Here is a 23,201-nt window from a genome sequence, read left to right as displayed (position 1 = left end):
GAGCATTCCATAGCACACACTTCACACTGGGGGTAATAATTAATTTATTAGGAGTTGCTATATAGTGAATAGATTGCTGATTTTGCTTTGCTTATTCCAAAATCTGGCAGGCAAGAATCAGTGCATTGTATACTGAATTAAAGTTTTACAAGCCTTATTTTTTTAAATTAAAAAGAGGTCACAGAGGTAGCTTTTCTGTTAATGCATTCCTGAAACACACATGCCCACAATTTTGTGTCTCATCCGTCAGATACTAAACGATCAGTTGTTACACAAAGGCGAAGAAACTGCAGGGATGTGCATTTTTATGAACGTTTAAACTCTTTGCTATATCAGAGGAAACACTCTCTGTGCATAGACATACATATGAATATACAGACACTTTTCTTTATGCTAGTATAGACTAACAGTAGACTGATCCCATGACAAGACGGGATTCCAAGCAGTGTTGCAAAATGCTCAGCAACTTGTGTCCAATTCAGGTTTTTTTCACAAGCACGAACAATTTCTAATTTTTTGTAGCACGAGAAACACTGCCGCATTTCGTTTTGTCTGTGCATGCCATTTTGTAGCAGTGAGGTGCAGTTGTGAAAATCAAAATACAAAACATGTCAGATTTGACGGCGGTTCTGCAAAGATTTAATAAACCAAATCGGTGTGCCTCGAGACACCTGTGATGACAAGTCGCTTTTGAAAAGACTGAATAAATCACTTATCAGGCTAAAAAACAGTACTGTATCCGTAGTGAACGAATTGTTATTGGTGTCAAGAAGATGTCCTTTTAAGCAAAGTTTCTGTTCCTTTAGCGAGAGCATTTACAATGGGAAAAATCAGTTTCACCGAAAGTGTTTCCTTAGGGAAAGCATTCTCTAAGAGGTGTTCCGTGAAGATGACTACACTTGTAGTCAAGATGCTGACTGCTTAGCAAAAAAACTCTGACCGACAACTGCATATGGTCAGAGACACAGGTCTGGCGCCAGAAACAGCTAAATAACTATCCTTTATATTGCTGTGTAAGCCATTAATGATGCTTAATGCTGCCACCGACAGGATTGGAGTGTACCTTCAATCAAGGCTGTTACATTGCAGAACAAGTTTTTTTTTTTTTTTTTATTTATTGTTTAAAAAACAAGCAAGTATTTTATGGTCATTTTGCTGCAGTGTAATAGGATTACTACGAAGATGCATGTCTGCATCCCTTTTCCATTCTGTGAATAAAAAGACAAAATATTTTTACCGTCCAATTCACTTATTTTGCATAATTTTGTGTTAACGCGACCTGAGTAAATGTACTGTCAAGTGCAGCACTTAAGAAAACACCATTCATAAAACATTAACTGGACACAAAAACTGGGATTTTTCACACAGTGCAACAAGCTACAGTGGTGTTAGGGTAGCAAGCTCATGTTCTTTGTTCAGTGCAAACATTTAATGAAAAACAAAAACCTGCTCATTGGTAGTAATACTCCTATGGAGGAACAAGGCAACTCACCGAACATGGCACTGACAGACCCAGCCATTAATTCATGCTGGGAGGTGTTGTACATCTGGACATCGATGATTCCGTTGCGGATTGTCTCACTCACTTTCGCTCCCAGCAACACTGAGCCAACCGTTTCAAACACCGTTGCCAGGATGCAGGCCTGTCGCAGGGTCACCACGCCCGAGCCAACAGCTGTGCCAAAGGAGTTTGCCACATCGTTGGCACCAACAGAAAACGCCAGGACAAATGCAATGATGAAGCCGACTACCAACAACCAGAGATAATCCTCCAGAGGCCCCAGAGTCAGAGACGCCAGAGTAGTGGACACAAAACCTGCCATAGCCGTCGATTCCATTTTCACAATCTTGGTGTACAAATACATATAGATTTATAAAATCAAGATTTAACAAAATAAATATCTTCTAGGTATGAATGCTTTGATTTCAATAAATATTTTTTCTATAAAAAATTAAATGTAAACTTTAAGGATATGTATTTGTTTTGAATAGCAATATAATATGTGGGTGTTGGGTGGGGTGGGAGTTACTGCTATCCTCTGCGTATACTAGTCTTTACAAGAAAGTTTCTTTGGCTCTGGGCAGTTAGAAAGATCGAACAAACATTCATTTTGCAGAAAACGCTGGAGATGAAAGATTCTTCATCCTGAAAGAAATAAAATTTAAAAAATTAATAATTCCTTTAAACTTCCACCTGGTCAACACTTACTGGTCTTAAATGCATTACAATAAACAGCAACAGAGAGCAACAGTTAAGCAGCAACTACAGGATGGACTGAGCACAAGATAAGGGGATACACTCCGAGGCAGAACTGACTGTTTCAAGATCCTAGGTTTTATGCAAAAATTAATTTAAGTGGTGATTCTGCTACTCTGATTTCAGCCTTTCTGTGGGAGGGCTGTGTTGTGATTGGGATCCTTTGTGACTATTATAGCAGGAATCCCAATGAATGGCATAGAGATTCTACCTGTCAATTCTTGATGATTGTTATTCACCATACAAGGATGTTTGGGTTTTAACTCCAGAGATAACTTCATTGCAAATTAAAAATGGGAACGCCTATTTAGCATCCCCACTAGGCTTGAAAACACATGCTCTGTATGCAATTAATGAAACTGAACAGCTCTGAAATTAGTCCCACACTATAAAAGGCACACATTAAGCAGCTGGCAAGAAATGCTAACTTTATCCTAAAGACGGGAAAATGTTCATTGTTATTTGCTGCAGCAGAGTCGCCTGTTTTGAGCACTACCAAGCGGTAGAGGATGTGCCCAAGTTAAATATGCATGGTCAGTCATGGCAGAGCTCAGCATTCTTCCTATTAAGACAAAGAAAATCCCCTTACTGATAAGCAAAGCAAGAGCACCATACACAGCTCTGAACAAACGCCCAAGCAAGAGCACCATACACCGCTCTGAACAAAGGCGCAAGCAAGAGCACCATACACCGCTCTGAACAAAGGCGCAAGCAAGAGCACCATACACCGCTCTGAACAAAGGCGCAAGCAAGAGCACCATACACCGCTCTGAACAAAGGCGCAAGCAAGAGCACCATACACCGCTCTGAACAAAGGCGCAAGCAAGAGCACCATACACCGCTCTGAACAAAGGCGCAAGCAAGAGCACCATACACCGCTCTGAACAAAGGCGCAAGCAAGAGCGCCATACACCGCTCTGAACAAAGGCGCAAGCAAGAGCGCCATACACCGCTCTGAACAAAGGCGCAAGCAAGAGCGCCATACACCGCTCTGAACAAAGGCGCAAGCAAGAGCGCCATACACCGCTCTGAACAAACGCGCTGTTCCGCTTTAATGATACGCAGCACCACAGCGAGAGATGGTAATAAAGCGGATAAAACCAGATCTGCACTTCAAGGAAGCCGCAGGGGTGAATACATTATAAATCCCATTGTCTTAAAAAAAACATTGGTAAATACATTTAAAAATCTTCCCGCCTATTGTAACGTCCTCTTATTCTAATTTGAGAAATAAAGATGTTGTTACTTGAGCGCTCATTCAGGAAATACAGCAATACGATTAACGCCAACTCTTGTCCTAGACCGAGGCGTCATTGCCAACATCTCTGCATTGTGTTTAAATGTTCTGCAAGCTTGGCAGCGTTACAACACTCACCAAGTTACTGTACCAAAAACGACACTTGTTTTCCGAGTAGTCAGAAAAGCTATTTATCCTAGTGGTCAACCAAATCCTTTCCCACCCCCTCTGGACGTATTTTGAGACAGTAATTACCCCGTTATACCGCAACGACCTTAGCCGTAGGTTTGACATTTCCCTTTCCAAAACACTGTAGAAGTGTCCAGACTGATTATTTAAACCGACCCTGCGGCCAGGCTAATAAAACACAAACAACATTCACAGAGGAAATAAAGCATTGTGCAATGCCTGAAACACATATGCGAATGTCTAGCGAGAAAAACCGGTTCGCTCCGGCTTCGAGCTGTCAAACGTTATTAATAATTACACTAAACGGAAACAGCTTCCGTTTCCAAACGATTGCAATTACCCTTCTCCAATTTAACTGTCTCCACTTGCGTGTGCTAGTTCGGGTGGGATCGGGCAGTACAATCCTTTTATAATGTCAGAGCGGCTAGGAGAACCAGCAGAAAATCTACTGGCAGCAGCCCTTTGTGAATTTCTCTACCAGTACAAATGTACTTACAGCCAGCAAGAACCCTGCTCCCAATAGCTCAACATCAGAGATGAAGATCGGGATGTGCATTTTATTAAGTTTAGAGAAAGGAAAATGGATAGTTCTATTTAAAAAAAATAATAATAATAATAATAATAATAATAATAATAATAAATAATAATAATAACGTAGCTGTACTGGCAGAAGCGCAGCTATCTTCGTGCCAGCAAAAACATCCCACTGTAGTAACATCCGCCTTTTAACATTCGCGTTCAATTAAAAAATAAAAAAATCCTCCTTAAACTATTTTTAAATCCAGATATACGTCCTAAAATTGAGTACATGTCAAATGTACTTATCTTAAAAGAGCATATTTCTAGTCAGTGCCAGTTCTGAATTGCAGCTTGGCCTCTCTGTGCTGCCCTGGTTTTTGAATGAATGTCCGGTTACCGTCAGACCCCTTGTGCCTCTCCCCCTCCAGTTCCCAAATGATGTGGCCCGAATTGCGAGCTGAATGTAAACGTGTCCGTGTCTCACAGTACCCCGTGAGGATTAGCCACTAGCAGACTGGATGATTTAAAGAGGCAAGAACACCTTCATAGGAATCCATTCGGTTAACCCCTAAACTATAGTGGTGTGTAACTAACAAAATGAAGACAGGACTTGATTTCAGGTCGAGCCGAGCTTACACACACTGTTGCAGGCTAATTAACAACGTGACACGCCGCTGGCTACCACTGTATGCGTCATCGCTGTAAACTACCTGGTACATTTTGCCCACTTAGATAGATTAATTGTGTCTCAAGTGTTCGCGCAGTTAAATATGTTTCCTCCCAATGTGTGCGAGCTCTAGTTTTATCCAAGCGGTTGTGTTTATCCATATAGTTAACAATATCTGACGGATCATTACAACTACTGTTACAGTGCCATTATTGAGTGGTCCGACTGCAACTGCAGTTAGCGAAACCCGGCGTTATGAAGACTATTCCTGTATGGATTATCCACAGCCAGGCGCCTGTTGGGATGGCTGGCAGGGACTGAATGGGACCTCTCATGAGACAGGAAATGGAGCCATTTTATTAAAAAACACAGAACTACAATGTGGTCTGGCGATATACTCCATTTTCCTTCCCATACAAAATTAAAATAAAGAAAACCTGTGAAGTTAGAGGTAAACAAACACGTTGCCTGCTGTGTGTATTGCTATACAATGTACAAATATGACCAATACAGTAAACTGCAGCATCCACGGTAATTCCTCCCTGCCCTCCCAAGCGAGGACACTTACAACAAAGCATGTGAAGAAACAGCAATGAAAATGTACGAGACAACAGCAGACGTTTATCAAGTATAATACACTTGCCAAATGTGTGTGTGTGTGTCTCTCTGTGTGTGTCTCTGTGTGTCTCTCTGTGTGTGTCTCTGTGTGTCTGTGTGTCTCTCTGTGTGTGTCTCTGTGTGTGTGTGTGTGTGTGTGTGTTTGTGTGTGTGTCTCTGTGTGTGTCTCTGTGTGTGTGTGTCTGTCTGTGTGTGTCTGTGTGTGTCTGTGTGTGTCTGTGTGTGTGTGTGTCTCTGTGTGCGTGTGTGTGTGTGTGTGTGTGTGTGTGTGTGTGTGTGTGTGTGTGTGTGTGTGTGTGTGTGTGTGTGTACTCTGTGTGTGTCTCTGTGTGTGTGTCTCTGTGTGTGTCGTGTGTGTGTGTGTGTGTGTCAAATCCAACACGTGTACTGTGTTCCTCACCAGGCCTGAAATCTAGTGTCTTTGTGTATGTATTTAACCGCTCCTGTTAATTGAAAAACAAAGCTAAAAAAAAAAAAAAAAAAAAAAAATTCAATAAAAAAAAAAAAAAAAAATCCACACTTCACAACAACAACTTGTCAGGCAAAATAATTAAAACAACTCTTAGATTACGACTCCCTCCCTAAAATGCTTTTGATCTAAAGTGATAGTAAGAATAAGACACGCCTATTTGAAAGAAAACAAAAAAAACAACATTTCATCATCATAATAATAATAATAATAATAATAATAATAATAATAATAATAATAATAATAATAATAATAATAATAATAAGCAGCAGCAGCTCTCACCAAGGCAATGAGAAACGGTTAGTTTGGAAGCGAGTCGGTTTATTTGATCTCTTCAGAAACAGCTCCGCAGCCTCGAGCCCGCTTCAGCACCAGGGCGCGCGCGGGATGCCTTCAGAGCGCAAAATGCCGCTTCTTTAATTTAACTGAAAAACCTTTCCAATGAAAACGTAGTACCTCGCCGAAAAATATTTTGTATTTTAAAAATAACTAGAATACATCCGATACGCTTTAAAACAAATAATTCTAGCTCTCTCCCTACCTGTGTGAGGCAGCGCGCTCGAGGGTTTATAGCAGGGTGAAGAGGGCGGGGGAAGTGGAACCGGCCGGACAGACACGTCACCGGTGACGAGCCCCGGCTCCTCCCACCTAACTCTCAGCGCTGGAGTAATACAGCTGCGTATTCAGAATAATAGAAAGGACAATAAGTCAATATAAATAACGATAAATAAAACAGCAAGTATACAGATAGGTCATTCAACAACGAACAACCGTATCGGGAAAAGAATTACTCGAGTCGGTATTGTGCGGAGTGACGAGGAGAATCCCTGGATCGTTCCACAATTATGTTTGTCGTAAGCAATTAAAAAGGAAAATGTATAAAAGAAAGTTCATTTATTAGTAGTATTATGTGACTGGCAGTGCTCCTGTTATGTCTGTAAAGTAAAAAATATGTTTATAAGACTGTTTTTGGTCTCCACGCATCCTGCGCGTGAACAGCGTGTGGCAAGAGCATGACGTAAAAAAGGCGCACCCGGACATCCAAGTGTAGCTGCTTGGGTCTGGCTCGGCTGCTCTGTCTTTTTGAACAAACACTTGAGTGTCAGACACTGGTGTGTGTTTACTAGTCTTGTCTTTATTGAGCCATGCCAGTAGTTTTCCAGTAGTGGTGAATTCATGCACATGAATGCAACGGGAGTGCAGTGGGTTTTTATTATCAGATAAGCTTTGAGGAGTCCCCCTGGATTGTATCCAGGGGCCTCATTTCACAGAGATTCTAGGGCAGGCAAAGTTGTGTCAACATTGATCATTCTGTGTCCCGTGATTTCCATTACATGAGGCTAGATGTTAAAACTTCATGCTGATTTGAACTCAGCTCTCCAAGATAAGCACCAACTAAGACATAGCTTTACAGTAAACTAATGTGATCCATCTGCCTCTGCATCCATCTGCGTTTCCTTCCATCTGATGATGTAGAGATCCTTCTGTCTGGTGTTGATTGCTGAAGTGTAATGCTGGCTCCAGGGATCAGCTTATTTTGCCTCCCCAGCACATCAGCACACACAACGGCTGCGATGCTGGCTCCAGGGATCAACCACAGTGCGGTCTCCCCAGCACATCAGCATGACAACCGTTTGGATTGAGCTAAGTAGGATACATCTCTGGGGTCTTCGAGTGGGCACCTTCCATCCTCAGTGTTTCGTAGACTAGCCCACGACACCTCAAGAGGGCTCGATGGTGATTCTGGTGTCCCAGCATCACCCCCCTCCATCCCCCACTCAACTCAGCCCAGCTCACTTAGCCGTACATCAGCGTTTCTTTCTTTCTATTGTGCTTGAGATCCCCAACCTTGCCAGAAAAAACCGTGACATGGTTAGGAAGGGTCCCCAGGGTACCATCGAAAGTCGTCGGGCCCGGGTCTATTGCACGTGATGACCCTCTAGGCATCCGTATTATCAATAGTTCGAAATCAGCTTTAGTGAGTCACTCTGCACCTCACGTCGAGTTTCCTCTCCTGTATCAAAGAGAGACTGATATACAAACCACTGACTAATAATGGAAAATCGAACAGGTCCCCGCATAACTTGCCTCGGAGAGTACGGTCCCCCACGTTCTCTTATGGGGGGGGGGGGGGGGGGGGGGGGGGGGCACTGTCATGATAATTGTCTCACAATTTACTAATGTCACGATCATGATACAAATGAAGTGCTTCGTTTCTATAGTTGAATACTAACCTGTATGCAGTAAGCAATTTCACACCAGAACAGAGCAAAATCCAATTTAACTTCTGCAAATGGCAATGTACTCAGCGTAATTGAGCAGACAATGAGCAAATGTAATGTCACTACCACTGGGTACAAAGTCCGGACAGCACAGATAGCCTACATCAACCACATTCTCACATGTTCAACATCAACCACATTCTCACATGTTCAACATCAACCACATTCTCACATGTTCAACATCAACCACATTCTCACATGTTCAACATCAACCACATTCTCACATGTTCAACATCAACCACATTCTCACATGTTCAACATCAACCACATTCTCACATGTTCAACATCAACCACATTCTCACATGTTCAACATCAACCACATTCTCACATGTTCAACATCAACCACATTCTCACATGTTCAACATCAACCACATTCTCACATGTTCAACATCAACCACATTCTCACATGTTCAACATCAACCACATTCTCACATGTTCAACATCAACCACATTCTCACATGTTCAACATCAACCACATTCTCACATGTTCAACATCAACCACATTCTCACATGTTCAACATCAACCACATTCTCACATGTTCAATGTATTTTTTCTTGAAGAACGGAAAATAAATAAACACAAACTTGTCCTGTTTTTATACCACATAGTTTGTAGCCTAATACAACTGGTGAAAGGCTATACAGTTATTGATAAATCCAGGGGTATTGATAAAGCCAGTTCAGTCCAATTTCAATAAAATAGGGGTTGATTTGTCTGTGTCTCGTTTTAAAATGTAAATAATTGGCGTTTCAAAATAAGAACCAATTTTTTTTTTTAAACTAAGGTCATTTAAATAAATTAGTTTTAATGTTCTCCTCTACAGCTTGATTTTTCATTCCTTTAAATTAGAACATTTAGTGACGACTTTTTCAAAATCAATTCCTTCAGCCATAGCTCTTTCAATGAACAGAAGTGCCAAATTAGAAAGTGGGTTTTTGATCATTTTTAGACAGCGGAAGCTTCGCTCTGCCTGGGTGCTGCTTATTGGAATGGTCAAATAAATCCAATACAACATACTTGGGGAAAGCATGCTCCATGTCGTTGGCAATGAAGAAAGGGAGGATCTGATTAATGGAAAGTTCACTCTTGTCAGAGAAGAGGTCTTTTTAAATTTCATCAGCCACAGTATCATCTACCAAATCATCAGAGTAATACTGTGCCAAGTTATTTACATTCTCCAACAAATTCGAATAAAAAATATGCCTTGGGTTAGGCACCAGGAATGCATTTGCCATTTTTCTAGAGTTGGTAAACCTTTCCTCAAACTGCTTCGCAAACATTTCCAACGCATAATAAAATATTCCAACTTTGAAGCAGTCTCTGTTGTCTGTGAGTGGTTCCTCTTCAGCAATTTCATCAAAAAATACTTTCTTTTGCACACTCTTCCCTTCTAGCTATTTCCTTTGCCGGATCTTCATGTTCTCGAAGGTCTTTTCTGAGCACAGCTTTCATTTCTGATGCACAATTGTTAGGGAGCTCCAGGGCTGTGTTTAGCTCGATGGATTCTTGTTGCAGATAATTTGAAAGGGCAAAAGCCTTTTTTAAGGTTGTGTTTTAAAATGTCAACATAAACTTAAATTTAGAAGTCTCCAATGTAGCCAATAGACCCTGAGCCTCAGCAGCAAGTTTTGGAGCAGTGCCCCTCTGCTCAGTAATCCTGTGAAGGGCCTCAGTGATTGTGGACATGCTGTGCAGCACTGTCTCTGTAGTCTGTTTTTTAGAAGCCCATCTGGTGTCCGAAAGCTTCTTCAAAGTTAAAACCGCACTGTTCCGAATTTTCTCTTGCTTCTCCAAAATTCTATACCTTGGCAGACTCGAGGTCAAAAAGCAGTAAAGCGTTTCCAGAGTGCCAAAATACAAGTTTAGCGGTGATGGAGGATGAGGCTGTGTGAATCAGAATTGCATTTCAATTTTGTGCACAGCACTGGACATAAGTGACCTTTGAGCTGCAGGTTTATTTTACTCTTGTGTGGAGCCCTGAGTGGTGGCAGGACATCACCCTGGCTCCATCGTAAGCTTGACCCCTTATATAATTCACATTTAGTCCAAGTTGACACCCTGGGATCCTTCAAGAAGCTGCTTGATGAGATTTTGGGATCAATAAGCTACTAACAACCAAACGAGCAAGATGGGCCGAATGGCCTCCTCTCGTTTGTAAACTTTCTTATGTTCTTATGTTCTTAAGTTCGTTAAGCAGTTCTAAACTCATGCTGTGCCAAAACCAATGTAGCAATCAGCCTTTTCAACACCTGTCGATTCTTCTCAATGCGCTCTCTCAGCTTTAACAAGCCCTGAATGACTGTATTGTCTTGGGTAATGCAGTACTTGATCATTAGGAATGTTTTTTCTGCCTCACGGTGAATTTTGGATTGCTCATGTTTCTCTACCCTCTGTATTTCCTTATTAAAACTTGAAACCCCCTATTTGGATCAGCCCATTTGTCACCGTAATGTTCTAGGCAAAGAGCCAACAACACAAACAATGTAGACAGCCTGACTTCGGTGAGTAAACAAGCCCGTGTCTGTCTATTGGTCAAGTACTGTTCACTGCACGCCTGTACCTGGAGACATTAAATCGTCATTGATGATAATCATTGCAGGGAAAATCTGAATAGCCATCTTTCAAGCCAGGTTGACATAGTCCAGACTGGATCAGAGCGAGTCCTATGGCAATGGTTAGGGTCTGGTGTTTGAAAAGAAAGGGATCAGTCAAGTCTCCTGAGTGTCTAATTTGAATGCCAGGTTCATGTCATCTGGATGTCTTGAAGTAGCCTGGTGTTCCATATTCATCATCAGCCATCGAAAAATGACTCACAATATTATCTTGTGTGTCCAGAAGGGTGCCTTTGGAGGAGCTGTCGCTGTCGGCCAGTCTGGTGCAAACTGTAGTTTCTCCAAGAGTTTCAGAGTCACTCACAGCGGCTTCCTGTGGTACTGGTGTTCGTGAAAAAAAATGAGTCAAGGGAACTCATGATAAAGCCGAAGCAAGTGCTTTTTATGTTCCCTTTCTTTTTGCTTTAACTTTTCTCTCTCCATGTTAACAGCAATAAACACAACGTCAGATACATTGACAACAAGACGCGAAAGCAGGAAAGGTATCTGTACGTATGAAAACAGATTCTTTAGAAGAGAGAATTTACCAATGATGGAGAGTCAATGTATGCACGTAGTGGTGTATCATTTCTAATAAATGTTACATAATTAACTAGAAACCTTTAATAACCATGTGAAGCATTAATTTATTAACAGTATTCAATTCAACGTGAGTCTGTGTGCGTGTAAGGGCAGTTGCTAGGGGCCCCTAATCGTCGGTTTCAAGGCACCCCCTGCCCACACGCAAAATCCCGCTTATCAGCGTGTCCTTTAATACTGTGGTAGAGCATTTGAACCAATTAAGCATTTTAACTGATAACATGATTTTAGTTGTATTCTTATTACTGAGATTAGAGTGTTTTTCAACTATTTTAATATAGTATAAACTGACTATCAACGACTAACTTAAGGAAGCTAGTCCTTGTTATGCACGTTTATTTCTTATGTTGATTTGCTTACTGTTCACTTGAGTTATATTGATTGATACTTAGCCTGGGTTTAATCATTCTGGTTTTTGCGCTCCCCCTGTTCAGTAGTCTGGTGGTAGGGCGTGTCACTGCTTGTTTTTGTGATCCAGTGCACCCCCCCTCTGCAGTAGTCTGGTGGTAGGGCGTGTCACTGCTTGTTAGTGTGATCCAGTGCAGCCCCCCTCTGCAGTGGTCTGGTGGTAGGGCGTGTCACTGCTTGTTAGTGTGATCCAGTGCACCTCCCCTCTGCAGTAGTCTGGTGGTAGGGCGTGTCACTGCTTGTTAGTGTGATCCAGTTAAATGAGCCCTCAGTCCCAACAGCCAGTCACTTTGTACAGGAACTTCAGCAGATAGTTTAGCCTATTGAATTGTTATAAGATCTTTATTTAAGATACCTAACTTAAAACGATGTGTTCTAGAATTTCCCATTAAGGTAACAGAGTGGAAATGTGTTAGTCTGGTGTCAGCTGATTCTAGAGAGCTTGGCTAGGGAGTCGTTTCTTCATCCGTCCTGTGACTAAAAGCTTGATCTTATCCTTATCCTTAATGTTTCCCATGATACATTTGTGGTCATTTTGCAGTCTTCATGCCTTTACTGTGCTTTACAATGTCCATGGCTGACCATAGTTATGTGTGATTTACCATACTTGCATTTAGAATTGTGTGATTGGCCATACTTATATTGTACTTTTACAATGGTACACCGCAGAGCATTAGTATAAATGAATGCTCTATAATTTCAGGGGTTCTCTCTTATTACAACCTTTTCACTTATAAGGCGATGTCATATAATCTCTGATTCGAAACCAGTCCGTTGTCCAGAAGATTGTGCGGGATTAGACAGCGTGCCGGATTACTGTAATAAATCTAATGCTGTTTCCTAAAAAGGGAAAATGACAAATCTATTTGAACGCTTTGAAAAAAAGAAGAAGAAGTGCACAGACAGAAAAGTGTTACAAAGCAGTCCATTCACAGCAGACATGGTGCAGCACACAAGGGCCATTCATGTCCTTTTGTTACTACTCCACCCAGTCGATTATGTTGATCTCAACCATGTGATTATGAAATAAGTACTGTAGTTCTACCACCACTGGGAAGGTATGCTATGGATAAATACCACTGAGATAAAACAGATATATTTTAGTATAAAATTGAACACCATAAAAGTCAGGCAGTTTTATAATCCCCAGTTTTATTATACAATATTGTAGAGATTAACCTTTGTTTGTCATTTTATTTTAATTATGTGTGACAGTGCAGTGGACTCTGGTCAGGGCTTGTATTCAGAGCCATGTGTTTTGTTTATAATAAGCTAATTACTTCCTTCAACTCCCTTTTTCCTTGTCATTTCTAAATAGACAACAGAGGCTATCCAGTTGATCTGAAGCGATGGATGTAAATACCGTGGTCATATAAAGCAGAAATCTACATTTCATTTGTACCATGTGAATTGTTATACAGAAAACACAATTAGAATTGGAAAACTGTGACTATATAATAATCCCCAATATGCTTACTCTTACATAACATTATCTGATAACAAGATGCCAAAACTCCAATAGGAAGCTGACAGAAGGGTTTTTAAGATGCATCATTACTTGAATTCATTAAGACAGGGTTTCCATGTTTCAGTCTCCAGAGTGGTTTGAAAAGCATCAGATTTTTAATATATACATTATATGTTTCAGTATACAGTAAAACTGCTCTAATCCAGCCCCCTACATACCCCCATTCTGTAAAGGCATATTGCTGGGGTCCCGACCAAATCCCTACTGAACACACTGGTGTGATCACCTCTATAAACTGGAACCCCTGAACACAGGAACCAAATCCTTACTGAACACACTGGTGTGATCACCTCTATAAACTGGAACAACACGGGAACCAAATCCTTACTGAACACACTGGTGTGATCACCTCTATAAACTGGAACAACACGGGAACCAAATCCTTACTGAACACACTGGTGTGATCACCTCTATAAACTGGAACCTCTCGACATGGGAACCAAATCCTTACTGAACACACTGGTGTGATCACCTCTATAAACTGGAACCTCTCGACATGGGAACCTGGCATAATTTGCAAGTCCTGTCATTTTGTGAGAATGCACATGTCGTGTGGGTATGGTTTTTCTGCAGCAAAAAAAAAAAACACTTACAGAATGAAATAAATACAGGGTCAGAATCTATCCAGTGCAGAGAGGTATTGGGCATTTCAAGCTTAACTCAAACCTGCTCAATTGGACTCAATTGGCAAAGACAAAAAAAGCCTATAAATCCTTAATTGTTCTTAAACTGTCTTATTGAAGATTTCACCAACTACTAGAGAAAATGGCTACTACAACAGGTCTTAAACTGAATCTTCGAAAACTACCAGTAAAGCAAGAAGGCATCATTTCTTCAATGAATATAGTCTTTTGTGTCTGATTTGCTTGTAGTTAGTTTTTCTATTGTTCCCTTTTGATTTGAGCAGCTCTAGATGAATGTATTTCTTCATGCTCACATGTCCTACCATGTTGAGCCTGTCTGGAGCCTGCCTGCTCAGGAATACATGCTGTGGGTATAGATTTCGAAGCCAGTGAACAGGGCATGGGGGTTAGCAAGGCCAGACCAGACCTGCTAGCAAACAATAACTGTAAAAGATATTGCAGGGGAATGCACTGTGCAGCGCAGGAGACAGCAGTTCTAAAGTATAGATTTGTTCTGAACAATACATCTGTCAGCAGCACTTTAAAGGTGAATATTACACGTCTTCTTATTTATGCTTTAGACCAGTTGCTTAGTAACCAGTCGTGCAGGTATTCCATTGACCCTTGGTGACCTGTTGTACTACAGCGATCGTCATGTGGCTGTGAGTGAGCTGCGTGTAGTTTGGCTGTGTAAGCAATCAGTTGTTGTGTTGTACAGCTCTGTATGACTCAGGTTGCAGAGCTAGACTGACACATTTCACACACCCCTGACCCCAAACCAAATGTTGCTCCACCCAAAATAGGCATACTGCACATGGTGCAATGTAAATGGCAAAGTGCAATATTATCACATGCATGTTTAGTGTTGTTAAATACATGTATTGTCATTTTTTCATAAAGAGGCCACCAACCTCTTATAAGGAAAATATACCCTATAGGAAATATTCAGGATTTTGGGCAATAAGATAGAAACCATGTTACTTACAAATTTCTATCAGATGAGAATGTTTGCTTACAGGTGATGATCAAGCATGAAATATTTCTTATGGAAGCTGTTTCTCCTTTAATAGAACTGCTCCAAGGTATACTTGTGGAAATGAACTCTTCTGATGCCACATTCTTATCTTTTCCATTTATCGAGTCCAGGCCCCCTCGTGGGTCGTGTTTAAATGAGCACAGTTGCACAAGGGAGCCTATATAGGATTCAACAAATGGAATAAAAACAATAAGATGGCAAGAGACAAGATCATTTCTGCATGCACACCCTTGGTAGTTCCACTAAGGGCCAATCATTGTCTATATTAAATATAACATTTTTGCCATCAAACATAGCAAAGTAGTTTTTAGACCCTTCTGTAGCACACACACACACACACACACACACACACACACACACACACACACACACACACACATCACATGACTGATAATGCTAGGTGAAGATAATCCCAGTCACTTATAAAGCAGTAATGTGTAATATATTAAACAATCTCACTTAAAGAGAGCTGTTAGCAAGATTCAGTTGGCAGGTGTTTTCATTCTAAGAGCGCACATGTTCCTAATGTAGAATGAGGAATAGCATTGATGGTAATTCTAGAGAACGTTGGTGCATTGTTCTCCTTGCCCAGCGTTCCTGAAAGAATGGTGGTGAGCGCAGGGGAACGCTCCTGTGACCAGACTCATTTTACCACCTTGTTGACTCATCACGTTGCATGGCACTGTGTAGTAAGGGTGATGAGACTATGCCCACTTTTTCCCCACTCCCACAGGACCTGTCTTGTCGTGGTATAGCCTTTTGAATTGGCCGTCCCATTCTGTCTGACACTGGCAGAAGTCAATACACTGGCAGCATACTTTCCCATAAATACCTCTGGAGACACAGGGCCTGTCAATCCTGCCATGCCCATGATCTGACCCACCCAGTTATTACAAATAACCAGCATTTTACAAACAGAGTACAGGAATCAGCTGACAAGTCTCATATCTGATCATTTGAAAGCTTTCTTTTCAAATCCCCTAACCCCATTTTTAAATCTCATTGATGATAAGCAAACCTGTCAGTAACATCCATCCCTGCTATGGCTCCAAATTCAGAATCAGAGCTATCACTATGATAAAGCTGATCATCATTACATACATCAAGTGAATGTACAGAATAATATCGACTAAGAAAAGTTTCATCTCAAATTTGGTAAGCAAAAATGTAAGTGTAACAGTGTGGCAAAGTGGTTTGCAGTATGCAGGTGTAGAGGTGATACAATGCTCAAACAGACAATCAGCAAGTTCATGGTCCAAACAATCCTTTATGATGTTATAGTCCTGGTCGCTTGGCAATCATAAATAATAGCAACTAGCAATACACTGTGTACTGCACAGTTAAAACCATGGGGTATAAACACACACAGAACACAAACATGATCACAAGTCCAGAGTGAGCACTGTACGTACAAGTGGTGAAATACAGTTATTAGTGAACAGCAGTGCAGAGTTGTCAGGGTTTGGTGCTGACCTTTAGACAACTCCCGGATCGTGTTAGCTGCCTAACAATGACAAACAAACAAACACAAAACACTTCAAGTCCTTCAGGGGTTCTCTTGCAACCATAATAAAGGAAGAGTTCACTTTGCCACATCCTCTTTTGTACCTTCAGCCACATCACCTTGGTTAGCGAGTGCAATTGCTTTTCCTCCAATCCACGATTGCCACATTGCGTCTCGTCTGGGGTTCTGACTTGGTGTATTGTGGCTCCACCCCCTTTCTAGATGGCTGACTTCCACCTTTCTCAGGAATGAATTGCCAAATCATCCAGTCCGGGCACACTATTCCCTTTACGCAGCACACTCACAGGTCAGGAGGGAGATTTATAACCATGATTCATTCTTTCTCTGTCACAGACACACAAACGGATGAACGGACAGACCCTCACAATTGCATCGGAATCTGATGCTCTCCAACTAATGTTAATACCAGTTTTCATGAATATTGTGACAAAGTGCCCGCCCCTGTGTGTATTTTCTGTTATATGTTGCATGTGGTGTGTTAAATGTTGGTGTATAGTCATTGGTACATGGGATATAAACGGGTCTGTGTAACACGAGTGTTTAAAATGTATATTTGTATTTAGGCACGAGGACTGACCAGCACTTCACGTGCAAGTAAAAAGTAATAATATGTGAGCACGGGGAATTGCACTTTAATTCATGTGCAGTTGTACTGCGACTCCAATTGAATGATTGATTAGCAGTCGAGTCTCGGTACAGCTGCATAAAAGCAGCATGTTTTCACTCACTCGGGGTTGTGTGTTCGGTGAGTGGAGAACAAGATTGGAGACGGAGGTAATAATAAGAATAAGAATAAGAATAATCGTTAAATCAGCTCACCATGTTTATCTGTATAGTTTGTTTTGTTTGTCTCTTTTGTTTTGGTGAATGTGCTGTGTCCTGTGTTTTTTGTATGTTACAACCTTTTTATTTTCTGTTCTATTTATTTATTAAATGCTGAGTGCAAGCAAGCGCTTAGCTCCACCAAACTCCATCTCTTGTTGTTTATTTCCTGGCTCTGGTCTGACACCACCCACCCGGCCGTCTTTGTGACACTACTCAATAAATGGTTCTGTAGGTATATGGAATAATAAAAACTGTGACGTATATACACCTCCCCCACTTTTGCAGGAGAAAATATACTTTAAAAAAAAACAATATATGTTTGGGTCAGGATTATCAAGGTGTTCTCTTCAATGTGGTTTGTAGCATTTGTGTCTGGCCTGAACACCCCTCCCATTTAGACCTGGTCAGACGATTTTGATGAGGAAATCTAAACTGATTGAAACCCTCAATAAGAACTTTGATTATATTGTTCATGACGTCACTTGTGTCTTTCTCTATTGGTGGCCTTCAGAAAAAAAAACAAAAAAACTCCAAAAACTCTGAGTTGATCATATCAGTGAAAATATGTTAACTCATAAGTCAGTGAGCCAGTATAACTGAGGTTCTTACTGAGGTGCTAGTTCTGAAGTTTGCCTCATTCATTTATTATCTTCCTCATGGGAAGATATTCCTAAAGACAGGGGTACAGTGGAGGCAGCCGTATGTACAGTATGTCCCACTTTACATTTATTGAACCACTTATCCAGTTGTGATGAGACCTGGTATAAACCCTATTCAGCAGAAGTTATTGAGCGTATTGCAGTCTGGGGTTATAAGGGACGTCTGTCTATCTGTACACCCGTCCGTCTGTATGTCATCACACTTACATGTGACAGGTTCAAAAGCACAGTCTCTGAATGATGACAAACAGCATCATTAACAGGACAGTACAAACTCAAGAAAACAGAGAATGGCATTTGAAACTATTTCATTGAAATATTTATGCCTTTTCTGTACCTTTTATCGCCTAAATCTCCTGTTTATAGATATTAAAAGCTTGGTAAATTCATACAGCAGCTTTGCATTTTTCCTTTGTTTACTAGGCTATTACCATGCTTCTTTCTAAATACAATGCATGCCTGTGCTTTCAATAAGCTTTTCATGAGAAAGTTGCACAATTCTGATTATTGTGTTTGTCTGTGTTTGGTATTCGAGTAGAGATTACAGTAAATTACAACCTCCCATACCCAAACACAAACTATGATACAGTTAAGATACACATTGTTAAACTTAATAATATGCATGCTATAATAAGGTCCTTGTTTAGGAGTAGGCAAGACTTTCTTTAGAGCTCTGTCACCTTCTTTAATGCGCACTTCCTCCATTAGGTTTGAGCTGGGGAGGAAAGACAGGAAAGCAGCGTTCTAATTAAATAGCTTGACTGAGGAGTTTCATCCCACACTCACCTGAAATGAATGGCCCACCTGTGTTATTTCAGGAACCAAATGACCCAGAGGGCTCAATTACAGCACTCCAAAAACACGAACAAATCGCAAACAAAATCATTCCTCAGGGAATAGAAATAACACTTCTGAATTACAAAAAACAACATTTAACTCCTCTGACAATTAAAGCAATTGAGTTGATATACCTGTATATTAAAAAAATAAAGACACTTGAAATGCATATTGTACCATTGCCAAACTAAACTATAACAACATATAACAATAATGCTAAAACAAATTTCACAATTGCTTAGATGCAGCGTGCTCAGTTTTACGCTGGAAGTTTTTTTTTATTATTACATTCTTAGATATGAATAGTATTACATTCTCCCACAGCTTTGTGTGTTCTGTCAGAAGTACTTATTGTCTGTTCAGTTTGTTTACAACTCCTTCATACCAGCTAAACAGGAATACTCTTCCCGCTGCTTGCAGCAGTACCAGGTAATACACAATATTCAGGAAGTCACGGTCGTCACTCATCACAAAATTACAGTGAAAAGGCAAAACATATAATAAATGAAGACGCATGTCCATGAAACTCGGCATGCTTCTGCAAATTATATGAACTATCATTTGGCACATAATTATTTGTTCCATGTTTTTTTTTTGTCTGATTGGCACATAACCTAATGTATCCACTAGGGGATGTATAGCCACAATGAATCAGTAAATGAGACAGGGCTGTCAGACTGGCGGTTTACCAGCCAAATTTGACTTGTTTTTAAAACATTCAGCAGGTAAATATCATCTCTGGGGGTTTGTCCTATTGCTTTTGATTACGAGGTCGTTATCAGTGCAGGACTTCAATCACCACAATGCTCTGCATACGCTGCCACGCCCTTCCCCTGTGCGTGGCGTTGTTCTGAAGCACAGCATCCAATAAACAGCAGTGCTGTACTGTAAATTGTGAGGGAAAAAAAGCAAAGTCCATATATAAATACATCAATCGTTTATAATATTACTTACCTGTGTTATTTTTTATTTAAACGAACGTGTAGCACGTATGTGTGTTTTTGTAATATATTGTAGGATCTCGGTTCCCGCAGACAGGCTCCTCACACAGAGCGAGGCAATCCACACACAGGCGGAGGGCGGGCGCGAACCCGGGTCCTGTCTCACTAAAGCATAGCGCCGATCCCGCTGTACAAAAGAGCCGGCTCTTTTACAAGGAGTGTATATCGGGCTTACGTCACCTACAATATATTTAAGTTTTAAATGTAAGTACATGCTCGGTAGTTTTAGAAAAAACAGGTTGGCTACTTTTTGGCTGATTACCTCCAAAATTTGGAGGGGCGTTTCCATAAAAGTTTGGCAGCGCTGCATATGAATGATGTTTGACTCATTTGGAGCACTGCTTAACAAAACGTTACTGGAAGAAAAACAGTATCATGGGAAAATGCAAAACTCCAATGATTTACAGGCAGTACAATTTGAATTACTGGTAATAATACCTTATGTCAGCCTTGACATGAAGCCAATGAAATAATTATGTACTGAGCCAGTAAATTACTGCTGAATAAGAGACACATAGGCAAACTGCTGTACATAAACAGCAATTATTGAACAATACAATGCCAATCTGGGATTAGCACTCATGGGAAAAGACAGACAACTAAACAGTTTATTTCAGGTAATGAAATATAATATTAAAATAAAACCATATAACTGACATTGTATGATAAAGCTTTATCAGTGTTTTCATGGATTATAATCTTTTACAGGAAAGTATGCAAACTCCACTGTGATCCTATTACAATCCCAGTGTATTACCCTGAAGAAACCCAAGCAGAATCATGAGGAGACCACTGTATCTATATTCATAGCAATGGTACATATTCTTTAGTTCTTCTATAGCAACACTGCATATTCTCATAGCAACCGCTCTGACCTGGACTGACCTTGATCACAAAGGACGAACATGGTGGAAGCGCATTTCCTCAGCTTTCTGAAGACATGCTTTGGCAAATACTAAATGAAAAAGCGAAAAACACAAAAGCTGTAACAAAAACATGTACTGCCACAGTTCAGCAATATCTCCACTGCAACAATACAGATTTAGAAGCTGTGGACAGTTACAAGTCCTTTCTGTGTGAGTTCAACAGAGTTCTGATACAGCTGTTTTTGAAGGGTTAATAAAAGATGTATGGACTGGATATTTGTGGCTTGTGAAAAACTATTGTCCCACTCTCCACCTCAGCTCCAGCCCATCTAATATAATATATCATAATACTGCGTCCAGGGAAACCTTCATTCTACCCCAAATGAGTCAAGACTGGTGCACACTTCAGTGGGATTTCTATTATTGTATATCAATTGGAAACCCTTTGATTGCACCCGCAACCCTATTATCTAATACAGGGTCACATGACCAAAATTCACTTGAGCAGTCCATATTCAAAGAACTGTTGCCCTCTGACATCACTTAACTGCATTATTTGTTATATTACTGGTTTATATTTGAGTCTTGTGATTACTGGGACCAGCTGGAGCTGAGGAAAATTCATTCCTGCCAATCACTCTTCCTCAAGCTGGCAGAGAGCACGACTAGAGAGGAATCTGAGGGACAGTCGTGCAACAGAAATACAAACCAGCCTTAAGTCTCAACTCTAATGAGTATTTGTAGAATGGAAGTGTATTGCTCTGGTTGGCAAGGACGTGAGCCAGACTGGGGTTGTGCAGAACACACTCTCGGGTGTGGAGGGGGTTTGGTTGAAGATAGCTGGGAATAAGCGACAAGGAAAATCCCTTTACATGGTTTGTTTCTTTACTTTTGCTTGTAGACTTTGCATTGCATACTAAGATACACTGCAGTACAGATTTTGAGACAATGTAATTCAAAGATGTACAAATCTGGGTGCGTGTATTACTGTGTTTTGAATATCGCTATAGAAGTTCAGTTCAAGATATAGAGCCCTATAAGCAGTAATGTCAGCCATGAGTGACCCAGTTTATTCCTGGAATTACTTGTATTCCTCAGAATCCCTGCCTCCCACCTAGCCACTCTCAATTAAACAACCTGCAAGCTGGAGCTGTCTATCCCGCTTTGCACACAGATGTCTTTATTTAATGTTCCCGTTCTCCTTTCCGTTTCCACGTACTGTAGGGTGTGTAAAGTATTGGTTAGTGTTAGAGTTAACTATGTCAGCTTCTTTTAAGATTTGAAAGATTTCAGTCATGTCCCACCAAATTCTTCTTGTTCTAGGATAAAAAGATTCCATTCTCTCAGCCTTCCTCATCACAGCAAATTCATTCATTAGTCTGGTTTCTCTTCATTGGACTCTCTCCAGGGCCACAGCATCTCTTTGGTGCTGTTGTGACCAGTATTGTACATAGTACTCTCAGTGCGGTCTCACCAGTGCATCATACAGTCTCATCATAGCCTGCTTGGTTTTGTACTCTACATCTTATACACCCAAGCCTTCTGTTTGGATTCCTTTTTGATTGCTTCCCCGCACTGTGTGTCTGCTGACAGCAATGAGTCTAGTATAGCACCCAGATCTTTCTCTTGGTGAGTTTGTTCCACTTCTATACACCCCATTTGGTATTTGCTTCACTGGTCACTGCTTCAGACTGAGCCCTGAGTAGGATGAGAGGGCATGACTGGAAACTGAGTAAGAGTTTACACATTAATGGAAGAGCAAGGCCAGGTGAAGCAGCAGGATCTAAAACATTAGAGCACTCAGAAAAAGAGATTCTATTACATTAGAGCCACTTTGTGGGGCAAATGGTGTGCTAGAAAGGGACAGGCTTGATAATCTAAAAGGCCCGTTCTCGTTCTTGTTCTAGAAGATCAAGTTTTTTCTGCAGATTCTATTCTCTAGCTTTAGCAGCCCAAAGCGTGCAGCCAGTCTGAACTGGTTTCTGAAATCCAAGGTTGCATAAGAGGCACTTGTTACAAAATGTGCTTGAGAGAGCTGCTAACCTCACACACTTCTAAACACATACATTTGAAGTCAGGAACACCATCAGAGTGTCTAATCGGTAAATTACATAAAATTACAGTAATCCAGGGCTTGTGAATATACAATAACCTGCTTTTAGTATGATTGTTATTTTGTCTTGAGATTCCCTAGGGACTTGAATCTGAAGTTTTGCCCAGAATATTGCTTTACTCATCTTGCCCCACTTGCAATAGTAAATGTGCACAGTCATGTTGCTTGCTTACCATGCTTTCAACATACTTAGAAGGTTCCGGTACACGTATTTCAATACAATAAACTCCAATAAACTGCTGGACCCTTTTGTTTGCTGTAAAAACATTCACATGCACAAAAACAGCCAAGTTAGCATAAAGGGAGCAGCCATATAAAGAGGTTAGATCTCAAAAAGGGGCCAAGTTACA

The 23,201-nt window shown here is 40.8% G+C and overlaps 2 protein-coding genes across 7 annotated transcripts in view; one reads left to right on the top strand and one right to left on the bottom strand.

The window, feature by feature from the left end:
* LOC121303195 (sodium-dependent phosphate transporter 1-like) overlaps nucleotides 1–6,522 on the bottom strand; it is a 66,775-nt gene extending 60,253 nt beyond the window's left edge. The window contains exons 1-2 of one of the 4 annotated variants that reach the window (XM_041233745.1): nucleotides 6,498–6,522; nucleotides 1,493–2,146 (exon numbers count right to left, since the gene is read on the bottom strand). In XM_041233745.1, coding sequence (XP_041089679.1) covers nucleotides 1,493–1,865 — 373 coding nt within the window. In that variant the 5' untranslated portion in view covers nucleotides 1,866–2,146; nucleotides 6,498–6,522. The other 3 variants (XM_041233742.1, XM_041233744.1, XM_041233743.1) reach the window with 3 other exon arrangements.
* LOC121303196 (cytosolic purine 5'-nucleotidase-like) overlaps nucleotides 1–23,201 on the top strand; it is a 118,413-nt gene that overhangs the window by 33,706 nt on the left and 61,506 nt on the right. The gene's annotated exons all lie outside the window — the stretch shown is intronic.

This window comes from Polyodon spathula, chromosome 31, assembly GCF_017654505.1.
Source record: "Polyodon spathula isolate WHYD16114869_AA chromosome 31, ASM1765450v1, whole genome shotgun sequence".
NCBI classification, from domain to species: Eukaryota; Metazoa; Chordata; class Actinopteri; order Acipenseriformes; family Polyodontidae; genus Polyodon; species Polyodon spathula.
This window is presented reverse-complemented; position numbering and strand designations above follow the sequence as displayed.